This window comes from Aptenodytes patagonicus, chromosome 5, assembly GCF_965638725.1.
Source record: "Aptenodytes patagonicus chromosome 5, bAptPat1.pri.cur, whole genome shotgun sequence".
Lineage (NCBI taxonomy): Eukaryota > Metazoa > Chordata > Aves > Sphenisciformes > Spheniscidae > Aptenodytes > Aptenodytes patagonicus.
In genome coordinates, this window is record NC_134953.1 from 64,545,565 (window position 1) to 64,562,708 (window position 17,144).

A 17,144-nucleotide genomic window follows, 5' to 3' on the forward strand; every position below is an offset into this window, starting at 1 on the left:
ACAAAAACAGATTAGATTGATGTATCTTAAATGTATATGTTTAAAAGGGGATTAAAAAACAACCTTAACCAGAACTACGCCAGTACTGAATCACAATTCAGAAGAATACAGAATGGGTAAGTGATGACAAAACTTTTCAAAAACAGTGTTTCAATTACGCAGAAGTAGACACAGTGAGGTATACAGCTGAGAGATATTTATCTGTTACTCTATAAATTGAGAGTGACATTTTGAAGTAATGAAGTACTTAGTTAGGAATTTATAATAATAGGTGTGTTGCCGTTCAAGATTATTCTTATCCTGTTGTATAGACATTGATTGACAATAATGCTTCGCATTTAAATCTTGTATCTCATTAGTACGAGATTTACCGATTACAGTTATAATAATATGAAGGCACGGTATCTGCACAATATCTGTAGTTCATTTTTTCTTCTTTATTTATGCTACCTGTAATTCATTGGTAAAGAAATTGACTTTAATTTTTGTTAATACTGAACACAAATTTTAATATGAGGATTACAACAAAAATCCAAGGCACAATATAATTGAATTTTTTATTGCATTTTAACAGGAATATGTCGGGTATGGAGTTTTTTAATGCTTTAATAAGAAGGTAAAATTCACATCACACGTGAGTTCCAAGAAAGGTTCAGAACTGGAAACTATAAAAGCTGATAGAAATGAAGAAAACGGAAAGAAAAGGATATAAGGGCAGAGAGATAAGGGCAAATAAGGGATAGGAGAAGGAACTAGAAGTAGGAGTGATAGGAGTGGAATAGAGAAAGGAACAGGAGACCAGAACAGTTGTCCAGAGCAGGGGAGATTGGTATTTAGGAGAGAAGAAGGTAGGGGCAAGTCAGATAGTGATAAACCTGTCCTAGTGAGTTTGCAACTGAGAAAAATCTGAGTGTAAGGGAGACAAAGCTTAAAGAAAGAGAAGACTCGGTAGCCTTGAGGCCATGATCACAGAACCGGGAATGGGCTTCTGCACCCTGAGCTGCTGTGGGTCCTTCCCTGGATGGCCAAGAACAGTGACAGTCCAGTAATGTGTGTCCACACAGTGGTGATATGGACGTCTCCTGACTTCTTACTCCAGGTGCTCTACTTACTCTTAAGTGTGTAGAGAGAATGGAAAATTAATTTTTATACATTCCTCTAAAAACTTTGGATTGGACTTTGTCCAAGTCTTCTGTAGTCTTTTCTCACATTTCCTTTTGTTTTTCTGTCACTGAGATCACCAGTGACATTTCTTCCCCAACGGGAGTTTTTTCTAACACACTTTGACATTCAGAAAACCAATGGAAAATTTCATAAACTTTGGGGGCAGGTTCCCAGACACTATGGGTTCTATACACAAATAGGATATTTACTTATACCTTGGTTCCACTTGTTACAAGCACACTGAAAAGGTGATCTCGGACACTTTCGCCTTTGAAGCAGGAAGTTTAAAAACAAAAAAATAACCTCGCTTTAGGAAATTATTATTCCAGAGAGGGAGTATTTGACAAGCAGTCTGTACTCAATAGAGGGCTTTAGCCTGAAAAAAAGAAAAAAACTGTCTTTTTGTGGTTTGCTACATAACATGTAGCTTTCTTTTAAGTCCGGTACTTGACAACTTCAAGTGTTTAAACATCAACACCTTTTCTTTTTTAAGATCTTATTGCAGTTGGTGCAATTTTTTTCCCAAATATTGCAATAGCAAACAGGATACAGAGTCCGGTTTCTGTTACTGTTTTCTTAATAGCAACAATAAGTCATCATAAAACCACAAGAAGATAAGCAGAAAATTCTTTTGTGTTTTATGAAAAGAAGTCATCTATATAGCTTTGCTGTAAACAGAAGTGTGTGTGAGAGAGAAATAGAACTGGAAACACTTGTAAATAACAGCATGAAATCATTAATGAGTCAGTTTATGCAGCTGAACTTCTCCACTTTGGATTTTTAACTTGCATGCACATGAAAGCTTCCAACACAGCTATTGCATAATTCTGTTTAGCACAGCATGTTTTGCAGTGCCCTCTGATGGTTATTTCAGTACAGGATGACTATTACCACTGCCAGCTAATGGTACAGGTGTTTGCTGTGACGCTGGCTGTAGCTGTTCAGGCATCGCTTTACAGTCAGTTCCCTGTCACTGATCATCGACTCATGGTGTAGGCAGGATGCTCAGAACAGTGTCACCGACTTATCTCACCTGAGCAAAGTGAGTCACTTCATTAGCTGGTGGTAATAGTATGGTTAGCTAAATCCTGTGCTTTTGTATCCATGTATTAGTAAAATTTACTGGTGTAGCCTCATAAAATTTTAATCAGGCAAATTTGGGGCATATTTCTATAATGTCAAGTGCTACAATACCATCATTTAACCCACAATTGGATTTAATTTTCAGATTTGTATATTGTGTTTGATTAAGCTGTTTCTTACATAATCTCCAAAGAAACACCTTAAAAACATTGAGATGCATATGTGTACTCATAGTAATCCAACGTACCTGTCTTGAGGTACGGTGGTGAGTAATTCAGGCACCCATTTTCTCTCCCAAGCTTTCTTAAAGGCAGATCAATCTGCCGTCCTATTCTTTTCCCTGCCCCTCCAAGGCTTCTGGGTCAGTCATGAGCCATTGGGCCTGTTGCTTGCTGCCTGTCAGCTGTGTTGACCAGATGACATTTTGGAAACCTCCTGCCTCTTTTGGACCACACTGTTGACGTGCCACTGTAGATATGCGGGCTAGCTGTCACGCTGCCTGTTTTTATGTTTGCTACTTAAATTGCCATAGTAACAAGCCACAAATAATAAAATATGATCAGCAGCGTACTGACGTCGTGCACATGTTGCGCTTCTGATAAGAAGGGGCCAATGGATAACTGAATGGTGGGTTCAGTGGCATCAGCAACAGCAAGGCCAGTTGGCCAGGATACAGTCCCACCCTTGCCAGTGCAGTCAGGTCTAGGGTCTGAAGTTCAACTTCAGGCTGCGTATGGAGAATTACTCTGAGGCTACCTGATTTCATACATCTGATGGACATATTTTCCTTTTCTAACCAGGTTTGCTCCTCTGGCCCACACTACAAATGTTGATACCTCAACTACTGTTCAGGCAGTGGGGTTGGGGATTTTTGCAAAGAGGAAATAAACGCCACTAAGGAGTTTCTCCTGTAAGCGAAAGAAGGTATCTCAGAGCAGGGACAACCGGCCTCTGCCACTGTTGATCAAGGTGTGAACTGAGATTTTTCGGGGACTGACTTTGAAAAGAGCGCATAGTATCAGTTCCTCTTAAGTGTCAGTGCCTGGTGCTGGACTTAGGAAAACAAATAATAATTGTAAAATATTGTACGCCCTGGAATGTCCATTTTTAAACACCCTGTTAGCTTGCTTACTTTAATTGGATAGTTAAATAATCATCTCACCGTAGCATGATGGGCCCAAATAGAGCCAAGTTAGTTCCTTTGTGAGATTAATGTGAAGAGATACGTGATTAAATCCTGGCATTACAGCACAACACACCTGTTCTGGGCCGATCCTGAACATTTTTTCTCCATTGCCTGAGGAGGAGGCTTCTCAAAGGATTACAGTAACACTTTTTGACAAGCTTATACAGGGTGGAGTTTCCATGTAATGACAGGGCTCATTTGATGATGTCTCAGTAATGCATTCTTTTTATTTTTGCTGTCAACATCTATTACTGTAGAAGCATTGACTGTTACACAGCTGGTCCAACTTGTCCACATTTAAGTAACAGTAGGTCTCTTGTCGTGTTTATTTTTGTCGTTACGCAACACTAGCACTCCTGCTTTCGGATTAGACTTCAAGGTGGAATTGTAATACCCACAGTTGCTTCAAAAACCTTATTTTTACAAACACCAATTAAAACCTTCAATTCACTTTAAACTATGTCTGCTGACACGCTGTTTTCTTTAGTGTAAAAGAGAGAGACTTAAGAATTTTTAGACTGGAAAAACTGTTGTAAACAGACTCTGACTGAAGATAAGCTGTAGAAAAATGTAGACCTGCAGAGTCACCATCTTTGCTCTCTGATCTTAGGTGACATCTCTTTTTCTTAGATACTGTTACAGCGTGAGGAAAATGTAGGTCCTTCCTGACCAATATCTGGATGGGGATTTAAAAAATACGTAAAAGAAAACAAAAACTCCAAAACAGCAACATAAATTCACCTTCTTTTCCCTGCCACAGCTCTTTTGCAAAAGTATGCTTGCGTGTCCATCCCAGCACTCTCTTGTGTTAGATGGGGCTTTACTGGCCAAGTGTTATTTTCATAACGTTGCAGTAAGAAGCCTGGTATCACCATGTCTTCCTCCTCTTCTGCCTCACTGCTGCCAAATGTAAGGGATTTCCTTCTTTTTTTTAATACGAGAATTTAACACCTTTAGCTTCCAACACCTTTTCTCTTTCTTCTTCCAAAGATGTATCTCACAGCCACAAAGGAACCTAAAGAGGATCGGTCCTAGTGCATTTTCTCCTAATCTGTGGTCTGTCCGTCTTTTCTTCCTTCAGATCGGTTGCTTTTCTCCACTCCTTACCTGCAGTTGTGTTCTCCAGTTAGAGGATGGCCCAAGTGCTTCCATCAGCTGTGCAGGAGACCCCTGCGATTTCTGTTTAGCCACTGAAGCTCACGTTAAAATCAGTAGCCGTTAGGCATCTGAATACCTTTGATAATCTGTGTTCCATCTAACACTGTCATATGTATCATGGTATATAGTATTTGCACAACAGGAGGTTATGAGAAGAAATACATGAAATTCATTAAATTCCAAAGCGCAAAAGCATTATGGTGATGACAGCCATCTAACGAAGATTGTGATTTAACCCCTCAAAAAATCCAATTAGCACATTTACTAATTATTACTAGTTATAACTAATTAAACTACAGTAATCAAAATTTATTTGATTAAATTTTCCAATTTTGTATTTGTAATATGATAGCACCCCAAACGATCGGTTTCCCATCGTGCACTTCACTGCACTGACACACCAGCAGATACGAGTGCCGCCTTTGAGAGTTTACAGCCTATTTTGAACTTTGACAAAATGCAAGGTAATGACAGAGGAAAGAAAGAAGATAAAATGAAAATATCTTTAGTGCAGGTGGCTTTTTGGCTATACATGTTGATGGCTCCAGTCACTGAATATTAGCTTAGTTTCTCTTAATAAACAGCAGCCTTCCCTGCTGTACAGCCCAGGTGGGTAGATGTTGTAGCAGGACTGGCTGGCTCGTTCCCTGTGGAAAGTCACTGCAGGACTGCTTCTTGAAGGTTTGGGGTTTGGTTTTTTTTTTTTCTTGTCACTTGAGGTAATTTCCAGAATCAGTATCTGGAACTGGGCTTTCAGCCTTTGATATAGACAGACAGGATCCTCCGGTTGTCCTGCCCCCTCACCCTGCCCCGTCCTGCCTCCCCACCTGAGGTTCTGCCACCGCAGAAATGTTCATTTGCTTTGTCTTCATCGTTCTCATATGCCTAACACATTCTGTGTACACTTTCCCTTCTATATATTCCCCATCGTGTATGTTTAAGTTATACAATGTGCAAGTCTGTCATCTTAGTGAGTCAAATTAATGCCTTTATTGCACTGGTTTGTTTGGACAAAGGGGTGTTTCTCTTTAACGCTCCCATGAATAGCCTTGAGCACTTGCAGATTTTAATTTCAGGAGTGGTTCAGTGAAATGAACTGTCTTTCAGATAAGCATTCAGCATTTGTAAATACACTTTTTTTTTTGTCTTTCTTGTAACAGCCATTTACTTACTGATGCTCTGAGAAGCGTCATGTGCTCATGGTTATCTTCTCAAGTTCTGTCTCGTCTGGTTTTACTTCACAGTAAAACTGATCCCAAAGGGCAATGGGGAATAAAGTATAACACATCTCCCTGAGACAAATCAGGTGCAAAGCTGATTCCTGGCGTTAAATCATTAAATCCTACCTTCAGAAACAACAACAATAAATAAAAGAAAACCCAGAAGGGCCAATGCTGACTTTTCCAGCAAAATAACCCATCCAAAAAGCCAAATGTATTGTGTATTTTTTCCCCTGTGTAATCTGCAGGAAAAGGGGGCATTGCTGTCCTAAATGCAATCGAGGATCCCCCGTTTCCATCATCCTGCATCTGAAAATGCCTGCTATTAGGTGCTTCAGGGGTAACTTCAAGAAATGGTTTAGGGAATAATTATTGGAGAGAGTTATCCTAAATTTCTTCTTAACCTTATCTGTAAGTTTTTCTTAGTCTTGTAGCTCTGGATATTACTCAAGAGAAGGTTTTATCTGGTCCATTGTAACTATCTCATGAATATAAGTGTTTACTGTTTTTGTTATGGCTTTGTAATATGCATGATAGCAAAGAAAATTCATAGCTGAAGAATATATTCTGTGGATAAATGCAATTTTTTTTTTTTTAAGTATCAAGTTTCCATTGAATGAATGTCCCCCCTATTGTTGCATTGTCAAAATGGGAAAGCAGAGATCTGTGACTTTTTCCCTTTAAGGAGCAAAGGAGAGTTGTCTCCTCATCTCAGCAACCCCTGGGATGTGGGTGGTTTACACTCACACGAGCCTTTGGTTGCTGCTGTGGAATTCAGAAACGCCGAGTGTAACCCCTGTTTCTGATGAAGGCTTTTTAAGTGACCTGGGCTAAACCGTTGCCTGTTCACACCTTGGTTTCTTGAAAAAGGAAGATGGCAATTTTACCTTCATTGCAAAAGTATTGTGGAGATGCATTTATTGATGTTCAGTCGATGCTGCAATTTATGTAGGGTTTAACAGCAAAGCTGTCAGCTACCTCAGATTTTGTTAATGGATAATACTTAGACTTTTTTTTTTTAATTAATTACAAGAGGTATGACTATTTCTTTTTTCGTCAAGTGTTCTTTCTTAGTGCAATGAAAGATTCTCTGCAAAACATTTTCTTCTGCTTTTTCTGTCACCATTATGAATTTTCTTTTGTTGCTTTTGGTAAACTTGAGTCAGCCTCATACTTTGTAAGGTTTCTCTGGAGGAAGAGATGACTAAAATAACAAACTGCATTACAAAAAGGAGAACTGCAGTATCTAATGTTTAAAATTTGTCTAAGGTGTAGCTCTGAACCAGAGAATATTATAATTTTGCCATAATCTCCGTAGAGGAGGTGGTTCCGGTAGAGTGTAGGCGGTATTAACAAAACACAGAAGTAGGTACAAAGAGACATTTCATAGGATTACATCTGCTTCTCGCCTAAAGAAATCTGGATTCCGGATTTGTTTTTAAGGTCTGTTTCAGTAAGAACAGTATTGTTTCAATGCGGTGTAAAGCTCGGTGGCATGGTCATTTATTTTTAGATGGGGCTCACATATTTCTATGAGGACCAGGCAGTCATGCGTAGTAATTCTTCACATTCCTGACATCTTTTTCATAATCCACTTTTAGGACGATGATAACTGTGATGAATAGGGAGGAAAGAAATTTTTTTTTTTTTAAATGCCTGGAATTCATGTTTAGATTCTCGTTGTGGAATCTATAGCATCAGTATTTTTTGCAGGTATAATCCAGATTATATAAATTGAACCAATTTCAAAAATTGTTCAGTAAAACTCTCTTCAGATAAATGAATCCTGTGCTCATCAAAAGTAACAGAATTCTAATAACTTCCTGGAGTTTTCCAGACAGTTTGCAAAATGTAAAATAAAAGCCAGTACTCAATTTCTTATAACTGATTAGTATATATTTTTGGAGTGGGTTTTTAACAATTTTTATAAATTTTAAAATTTTTACTTTTTGAGGATTGGTTTTGGTTTGGGTTGGTTTGGGGTCTTTTTTGTAAACTAAAGTAACTATATGGTAACTGCTAGCAATCTTTGATGAAGGAAAGAGCCTGTAGTTGCAATAGTTGCATCTGATCTTTCTGTTTTCTCTCAGGCTTTATTGGACTTGTGTGACCTTTGAAATTCAGTTAATGTGTGAAGATAGTGTATGATATATGAAGTTGCAAAACATGAAAGCTAAATAGGCTCTCTGCAAAACAATTCTTAATATTTTTTTAAATGCTTGTCCTCCGCAGATTGCCTGAAGTCTATCTTTCTTTAGTAGGTTGGTTTGGGAAGATAGTTTTGTTTCTCACCATTCTAAGATAAATTTATGGTATGCTTATGGAAAGTCTCAGTATACATAGTACAAAACCTTTGCCTTTACTGTTACGTTCCATCTATGAGAGGAGTTGGGAAAACCTCTGTGTATTCAAGAAGCCATCCTCATTTTTGGGTAACATAAAAATCAGAGCCGTTTAATTATTTCAACACCCCCTCTTCTCAGAAATGGAATATTAATGTAGGGTAGTTTCTGCTATCAGGTTTGAGTTAATTTTTGAGGGTATTCCATGAACATAGCACATAAAGCTTGTCAAGGTCCAGAGAAGCCAGGAGGGGAATGGGTTGTTCAGTGGTTATTGTCCTTTTTATATTTTGCAAGAATTACTTCTACTCAAGTCTTAGCTTTGCTGAACAAAGTGATGGTTTCTCTATCTTCTGTGAATGAAATTTAGGACACACTGATTGTAGAATAATCTTGGGTCCTGTTTCTATAAGGGAGAAGAGTTTCCTCTAAAAAGATCTTGTTACTTTCCAACTGGAGGTTGTATACCTTTTCCTGCAATTTGACCTTTCCTCTTGTGGTCGCATGCTACTTTAGAGCTTTTTATCCACTAATACGTTAGAGTTTTGTTTGAGGAACATCTTGGCATGTTTGCATGACATGATAGTAACAGCTAACGTATGCTCCTCCCATTTAGAATTGCGTTTTTGCCAAGTAGTGAAGTTTTGGGGGCAAAATTGATCGCTTTGCAAAATGATGCCTTTATGTGGAATAAAGCTTGCAGATGAAGGAAAAAATTAACATAATTCTTCAAAAAGCAGTAGGTAGTAGACTTTAATTTCTATGAAATACAGGGGACTGATTACCCCAGTGCAAGTGCTGTGTTACTGGTAACTACAGGTGACCATGCTGAGCCCACCAGCAGTCTCACAGCTAAATCTTATCGATTTTCGCAGGGACCAGTGCAGCCTCTGCAGGGCTCTGGGAGGATTATAAGATGTAAGAGGAGTAAGCACAGGGGAGCAGCCGCTGTCTCTGGCTCCAGAGGCCTCTGGAGCATGAAGTTATTGATTGTACACTTTGCTTTATCAGACATCACCCCAGTGCAGTTATTCCAGCTTTTGGGGATATCCACTTCTTGATCCTCCACTGTATGGATGATGCCTCGCTTTGTCATTCGCATATTTTTAGTAAACCCTTATTTTTCTTATGCTGTGATCGTTAATAAGATACTTTGCTAGGTTTGCTGGTTTGAAGTTGGCATGCTAACCTCATGTTTCTTGTCTGCCTGCGTCTGTGTATTTGAGGCACTTCAGAGCAGGACTTGCTACTTTCCCATCTTTGTATAATATTCAGCACAATGTGAACTGAAGCCTCTGGATTATATTTAATAGTCTTGACCCTGGATGGATCCTACTGAGGGTGTTTTTACCAAGGAAGGACCTGGGAGCAGGCCTTCTTTCACAGGACAAGCCGTTAACTGCTGTCAGTCTGAGCGGAGAGCAAGTTAAAATCCAGCCTCATCCTTTAAACCTCGGTCTGTCCTTCCCTATTACAAGACCGTCCAAATTGTCAGCTGCAGGAGTGAGATCCCTGCGAGACCCTCCCTGGCACCAGCCCACACGTACCCCTCCCGCACCCCCCTCCCCGCGTGGCTGGCGTGGGAGGAGGCTGCGCTGTTCCTGGTGTCTGCACTGGCCACGGCCGTGATAAAGATGGCAAGGCAAAGAGCCTTGCTTGCCAGATCCAGCCCTCGGGCCGGGGCTTGGACACGCCAATCCGTTACATGGCAGTTGAAACATAGCTTTAGTTAAGTCATCATTTTTAAAGCCAAGGTTGCCCTTGAGGCATTTCTGAAATCATTTCTCCTAGCGGTACTTAGATGAGTAAGGCAGTCAAATATTTTGAAGTCACTGGAGTTAAAGAGTGCTGGTGAAAAAAAAGATATATATCATATTGGTCCACTGTTTGCTGATATTTTTGTTTTCTTTTCTTTTCTTTTCTTTTTTTTTTTCTTTAGGATGAACGTGAAGCCAGAGAAAATGTGAAAAGAGAGCAGGATGAAGCATACCGCATATCACTGGAGGCTGACAGAGCGAAGGTGTGTGCAGAGTGGAGAGATCGCATGAATGTTGGGACAGGAATCTCTCCACAGTTGGTGAAGTCTCTCTGGTGCAGAGGACTGCCCGCCTCCAGTTCTGCTCTTAAGATAAGACAGTTGCTGTAGGAGCCGTTATTGCCCTCAGTGGTTATAAAATGGCACTAGACGCAGTCACTAGGAGTAGACTTGGCTGCATCTTTTGCTAAAGCAGTCCTGGCCCCACTTAATAATAGAAGTTGGGAAAGGAATGACAGGAAAAGATCACTTAATAAATATCGTATTTCTTATATTAATTTCTACAGAAAAGTTGAGAAGTTTCTTTGCTTTTATATATTATATATATTTATATAATGCACATCATTAAACACAGCTGTGGAAAGCGAGGTGATACATGTGTGATTACTGTTTGTGTTTATTAGAGGGAAGCGCAAGAGAGAGAAATGGCAGAGCAGTTTCGCTTGGAACAGATTCGGAAAGAACAGGAGGAAGAACGTGAGGTGGGATGTTTTACCTTTTCTGACAACTTCTTGGATTCACGAAGGTTATGGACATTGCAACTTTCATTCAAAGTATACTTCTTATGTGAACATCAATTCTTTTTTTTTTAAAATACTTTCTTACCATATCTATATAGAACATAGTGCAGCAAAATCATTTTCATCCACTGTTTAATAGCTTTTCTATTCTATCGTTTGGGTCACAATTACATCATCTGGGTCTGAATTACAGCCAGATATTAGATAGGCCTGCTAACAGGAGATCCGTGAAATGAGCTCCATAAATGGTGGAATCTTTGGGAACCTCTAACCTTGTTTCTGCAGGCACTCCTTTTAAAAATATAATACCATGGAGCCCTTTCATTTCTTCCAGGAAGTAGCACAAAGCCTAGCTGCAATTCTGATCAAACAAATTGCCAAATTTAATTTGGGAGACAAAACACTTTTAAAAAAAATTTTAAGAAAAAAAAATTCAAAATCCAGAACATTAGATTTATGGTACATTTTTAAATTCCTAAACGGTTTTCTACAGAACCTTCTTTAGAATGCAAATTGTGTTTAAACGAACACTTTACGTCTCTAGGCCTATATAAGAAAATAGAAACCATGTCCTGTGAAGAGTACTGTTCCTCAAACTCTGTTATTTTGTAGATTCTCTTAATTTTGTAGTCTCTGAGGGTCCCAGTGCCTGTCAGAGATGGCTCCTGCAGCCTCTTTCAGGATCTAGGCTAGCTCCTGGCCTAGCTGTGTGTCTATGTAGTTATTTACATAAAGCATCATATACACGAATTTACTTATATTAGTGACTTGCTCTTTTTCACCTCCTGGCAAATACAAAATATGGTAAAAAGGCTGGGGTACAGCCATGTTTCTTCCCCTGAAGTCCCACCACATTTCAAAGGATAGGTAAAATAGACTAGTCATTAAAATATTTCCACCTGTTCTGTGAAGTTCTTGGAATATAAGTCCTTACAGAACTGCTGTGAAACACAGCTTGATACTTGAAAAGGACTTTGAAACCCTTGAATAAAATTTTCAAAATAAAAGTTATATTTACATATAACTGTCTTGACTGATACCACAGTTGATTGGGGGTTGTCCTTTGACTTCTAGGCATATAAGATTCTGTGAGCAAGTTGCTAATGAATATAAAGCTATATCCGCATCCCTATTGAATATATATTTCCTGAGTATGTTTCCAGTATTATATCAAATATAAATAAAACATAAATATTACAAATATTTATTCATTTATATAAAATATCAGCATTCCAGTATTTTTGGTGGACTTAATATAACTTCTTTGCTTTGACTCTCATGGATTATGGAGATTTGAAATTTGGAAATATATTCTCATTTAATTCTCCACTTAGTTAAAGTCCTTGGAGCTCATGGAATCCTGATAAATCACAGCCTTGCTTATTCCCCCCCACACGTGACTTAAATGTATACTCGACATTTCAGTCTTGTGTACTTTGCTGATGTATGAAAAAATTGCATTATACAACTGCAAAAAAGTTGGCTATGAACACATTTATTATTCCCTGAGATAAAGCCAATAAACAAACTGTATGAGCAATGCATTTGCATATATATATTTTGACCAAGATAATTGCATTAAAAAACCTGAATGATTTAAGCATTCGAGAACCTTTTAAACAGTACTGTGTTGTAAATACTAAATTCAGTCCAAACAGTAGTATTCAATGGTTTGGGAAAGATGCAGTCCACTCCTTCTTTCTTATCCCACAGTATCTGATGACTTACTTAGCTCCTGTTGTTAACATAAGCCAAGAATGGAAGCTAAAACACAACTGAAGGAGCAATGCACAAAACTGGACTGTGAAAATTGTGTCAAGAATAACTGAAAGACAGCAATTCCGTGAGGTTAATAGCAGTCAAACATAAATCAGTACTGTAGCAGTAACAGACTGTTGAGCAATCAGCTCACGCTCAGATTCAAGTAAGAAGTATGTTTTTCTTGTTTTTTAAGTAATTTTGGACACATAGAAACAAAAATTAATTCCGCTTTATTATATCTGCTCCTGAACCTTTTCTCATACCTTGGCCTTTTGGAAATCGTTGTCCTACGCAAAGGCTGCAAGACTGGTCCGTGTTATCAAAATATACCTGGGCTTCCCTGTTTTAATGTAGAGCGCAGTAAAGAAAATAGGATCTATTTGCTTAGTAGAACAAAGGGGATTTTAACAATAATGTTTACTAACACTCCCCATTTTCAAGTATACAGATTACTTCTACTGAATTGTTCTGCAACATTGTTTACTTACAGAAGTGGCTTTATGTTCAGTTTGTATATTTAAAATCTGACTATTGAGCTATTCACATACTGAACATCTTTTTATCAGCAGACTGAAATTGCTTGTTCAGGTCCAAGAGTTATTAATGTGATCCATCTCATCATTGTTTTCTGACTTGGTTTGCTGGTACAGAATATCCATCGTAAATTGCCATTTTATGTTGAAGCCTTGGAGACTAGTTACTTTGGGGAGCGACGCACTCTTTGCACAAAGAAAAGAGCTCTAATGAGCTACTGTTGTTTATTTTTCTATAATATAATTGATTGGGTTCAGTAAATAATGTAGCATCTGTTGTTATACTGTGTGGGGAAATGTCAAAACAGAAAGATAGTAAGCAGGTGGTTGAGAATGGAGAGAGAGAAAATTAAAATAGAATCTATTTAAAATATAATCTCATAGTAGATGAGCAAAAATGAACTCGAGTTCTATGTATAAATATTTATACTGAGATATAATTTGCTCAGAGGTTCGTGTGTAAGAAGTAGACTATTTAAAAGCCTTCGTAATCTTGCTTCTGCCCAGTCCTTTCTCTTTAATGTAATCATCCTCCATCAGTTTCTGTTACTAAATGACCTTGGGGAGGTTTTCAAAGGCACAAATAGCAACTGTGTATCTTGAAACTTCCTTGAAAATCTGGGTAAATCCATGCCTGACTGCCTCTTCAGTTTGGAAAATTGTCTTTTAGGCGTATTTTGGGGGAGGCAGTGTGATCATGCTGCTTCTTCCATTCATTGACATTCTCATTAACTGCTGCTTTAAGTGAGGTGATACTGTAAGCAGGCTGCTTTCTCAGTATGATCTAATTTTTAGCAGATGCCAGTGCCTGTCCATGAGTACCGACAGTGCTCAGTACCCTTGAAAATCAAGCCCACCTCGTTCAGCAGTCTAATATTAGGCATCCATTTTTGAAAAAAAACTTCTGATCAAAGTGTTAGTGTTGTAGTAGCTCCCAGAGGCAGAGGACAGAGAACGCAGACTTGGCTCCTGCCCTTAAAATCTTGACAGCAGCAGTATACACAATGTTAGCAGGAAGACAGTCATGCATTTGCAGACATGTAATGTCATTGCAGTTTTGGGGCTAATTTCATACAAGTTGTTGCAGAAAATGTGCACACCTGTGCTTGGAACCATCTTCCTGCAAATAATAATTGCTTGCTTTAAATCTTAAAGCTCCCATTTCTGTCCTCCCAGTTTTCTCCTTTGACCATTCCTAGTTTTATATGGACTCTATGTGTCTGATGTACCTTCATGATATTTTTAATTATGTCTTTTAACAGTGTTTTAGTTTGTTTATAGTAAATCTCCTGCATATATTTGTTTTTACTCTGAACTGCCGTTAAGGGTCTTGTCTTTGCTGCAAATGGTCAATTACTCTGTGCAAGAGGAAGGCAATTTGATAAGTGCATTTAAAGAAATACTTCTACTGCTTTTTAATTTATACCCTTTAAGGAAGCAATTGGCGACTTGACAATTATTCTCTCATTCAAATTTTTTCCAAGGCTTTCTGCCAAATGATTAAATTACTTATCCCCATCGTGCATTAACTGTAGATCTAATAATATGTGTTATAAGGAAGGATTTATTTTAATTAGTTGTCTGGTGGGCTGTTATTAAGGAATGAATAAAAATTATTCTGTCATCATAAAGCACAGCCATGGCTCCGGAGCACTGTGGCACATCTTGAAGTTCTAGAAGAAATAAAAAGAAAAGCTTTCTGTCCTTTTCTTCTGTTGCTAGCATTGCAACCTAAATGGTTATTTTTCCTTCCTCAGGCTATCAGGCTCTCTCTTGAGCAATCTTTGCCTCCCGAACCGAAAGAGGAGAGCACCGAATCCGTCAGTAAACTGCGTATTCGGACACCCAGTGGAGAATTCTTTGAGCGACGTTTCCTGGCCAGCAGCAAGCTGCAGGTTGTCTTTGATTTTGTAGCTTCCAAGGGATATCCTTGGGAGGAGTACAAGCTGCTGGGCACCTTTCCGAGGAGAGATGTGAGTAAATGTACCTTTCCGGAATAAATACCACTACTTCTTACTCCTGTATGTTAGATGACCAGTACGTTATAGCATAGAAGGTAAAAGATATGCCTGAATATGTCAGAGCGCTGCCAAGCTCTGTGGCTGTAAGCAAGCCAGGTGCTAACCTACCAGTGCTCTCATATGTTACATACAAAATTGCGTTGTGAAATCTGTTTCCAGTGACATTGTAAAAAATCCTCCGTTTCTGAAACAAACAAGTTGTCAACCATATTCAATGAAAACTGCCTGAATATGCTGAGCTGGCATCGCTCACGTCCTGTTTTGAAGGAAGTCGCATCGATATTACTACGCTGTTTAGGTCTGTTATGGGCTGGTACTTCTGATCTTTCTGGTTTTGCTGTTTTGATGCAATTTTACGTTATGAGCAAGGAAGCCTCAGTGTCAGATAGTATACAGTTATGAGCTAATCAGTACGTTCTAAGAAATTATTCATCCGCCTGTTACATAATACCAGTAAAGAATCATTTATATCTCCTACCTTGAAATTCTAATGAGGTACCTGCTATGACCGATTTTCAAAAGCGATACTGCTTACTGCTTACAAAAGTCAATTAAATTCTGTTGATTTATCGACAGATATTTATGTGCTGGTTACTAAGTTTCTTTGAAAATATACCTATATGTTTTCTGCTCTATTACAAATTAACTTTCATTTCTTATTGAGCCATTGTTACAGCAAAGGTAAAAGTCACTGGGTCCAACTGTGCAGCAATTACCTGGGGCCCTGCATAAAAGGCGAAGGTAACAGGCGCTACAGAGATGACAGTACAGAGCCAAGCAGTGATGGGTGAAGTTCAGCAGCTTTTTGGCCATACTGCCTCAGTACTGCAAACGAGTCGGGGCAGCTCTGGATCAGCTGGGGTTTTGTTTGCTGGGGGCATCTCCAGGTGACTGGTTAAGCCATTTTTCATCAAAGGAGCTCAGTAACTTGGGTTGCTTTTCCATTTTGTTTCCCATCACTGCCCCTGGAGGAAGTTCACTAGGAATAAGGCTCTGATTAGCGTGTTTACAGTACTGCTTTGTAACAGATACCTCTTGCTTTATCATCTCATTTGTAAGTACTCCAAAGGGTCACAAGTACTCCAAAGGGGAAGAAAATAATGTCCTCAGCAAGCATACAACCTTGAGAGTGGATGTGATTTCTGACCAATTTTTGGCATAACGCTGTGAACAGGATTGTAGTGCTTACAGCTTTTCTTCCACCTTGTCTTATATTGAGAATCCTAATCAGTCAGACTGAAAAGCAGCATTTAAGGAATCTCATTAATCACTAATTAACTTTACTCCTTAAGCATGTAATATGATTTCCAGTGGAACCAAAGACTAAGTGATCTATGTTTCCAGGATTACTGATCGTTCAGTTTACCTGACAGAAGAAACAATCTTTTACAGTCTAAACAATGTTTTTGTGTATTTTAAATATTCTGCAAGTCACACCTCCCTACTCGTAACATATTTATGTCTTAGTACATATTTAATATAAAAAAACCTACAAGTATAATACTCTAACGTTTTACATTTGTTTTGCACTTTAGACTGGCTGGTTCTGTACTTAATCACATCATCATCATTATTATTTTTAGTCCTCTGTAGCAAAGTAAAAAATTGATCAGATGGCTCACGTAAGAACAAATTAAAAAAGGAGTAGAAAATAAAAAAGCCCACTAAATTAGAACAGGCTGGTATTTTCATTTGTGAAGCTGCCAGGGGGAAAACGCTGAGGCAAAGAAAGGAGGCTTTTATGGCAGGATACGGAGCCGTTGGTCTGTTGCGTGGGAAGCAAAGATCTGTCATCTTTTTTCTATGATTCCAACCTAATAATGCCGTGTATGAGGAGTCACATAAATGATTCATGCCGTTGACTCAGTGGCCGTGTATGAATCCAGTTGCCATTGTGACCACCAGAGCTACAACAGACAAAAAATAATCCCCAGGGGTTTGCTAACCATTGAGAACTATAAATGACATCTGCCATGTTCCCCAGGTTTGGAAAGTTGTAAGTGTGCAAATCCATGGAGAGATTTTTTCAAAAAAAAAAAAAAAAGGTCATTGATTAACGCCTTGGAGGTACAGTAAAAGTATATATTCATTGCCTTAGGCTTCGTGGTATATAGTCTCTT

General features: G+C 38.6%; 1 protein-coding gene across 1 annotated transcript in view; it reads left to right on the forward strand.

The window, feature by feature from the left end:
- Positions 1-17,144, forward strand: part of FAF1 (Fas associated factor 1) — a 172,812-nt gene that overhangs the window by 141,835 nt on the left and 13,833 nt on the right. Inside the window, exons 16-18 of the mRNA XM_076340229.1 lie at positions 10,093-10,173; positions 10,593-10,670; positions 14,761-14,976. Of these exons, the coding sequence (XP_076196344.1) occupies positions 10,093-10,173; positions 10,593-10,670; positions 14,761-14,976 (375 nt within the window). The remainder of the gene's footprint in view (positions 1-10,092; positions 10,174-10,592; positions 10,671-14,760; positions 14,977-17,144) is intronic.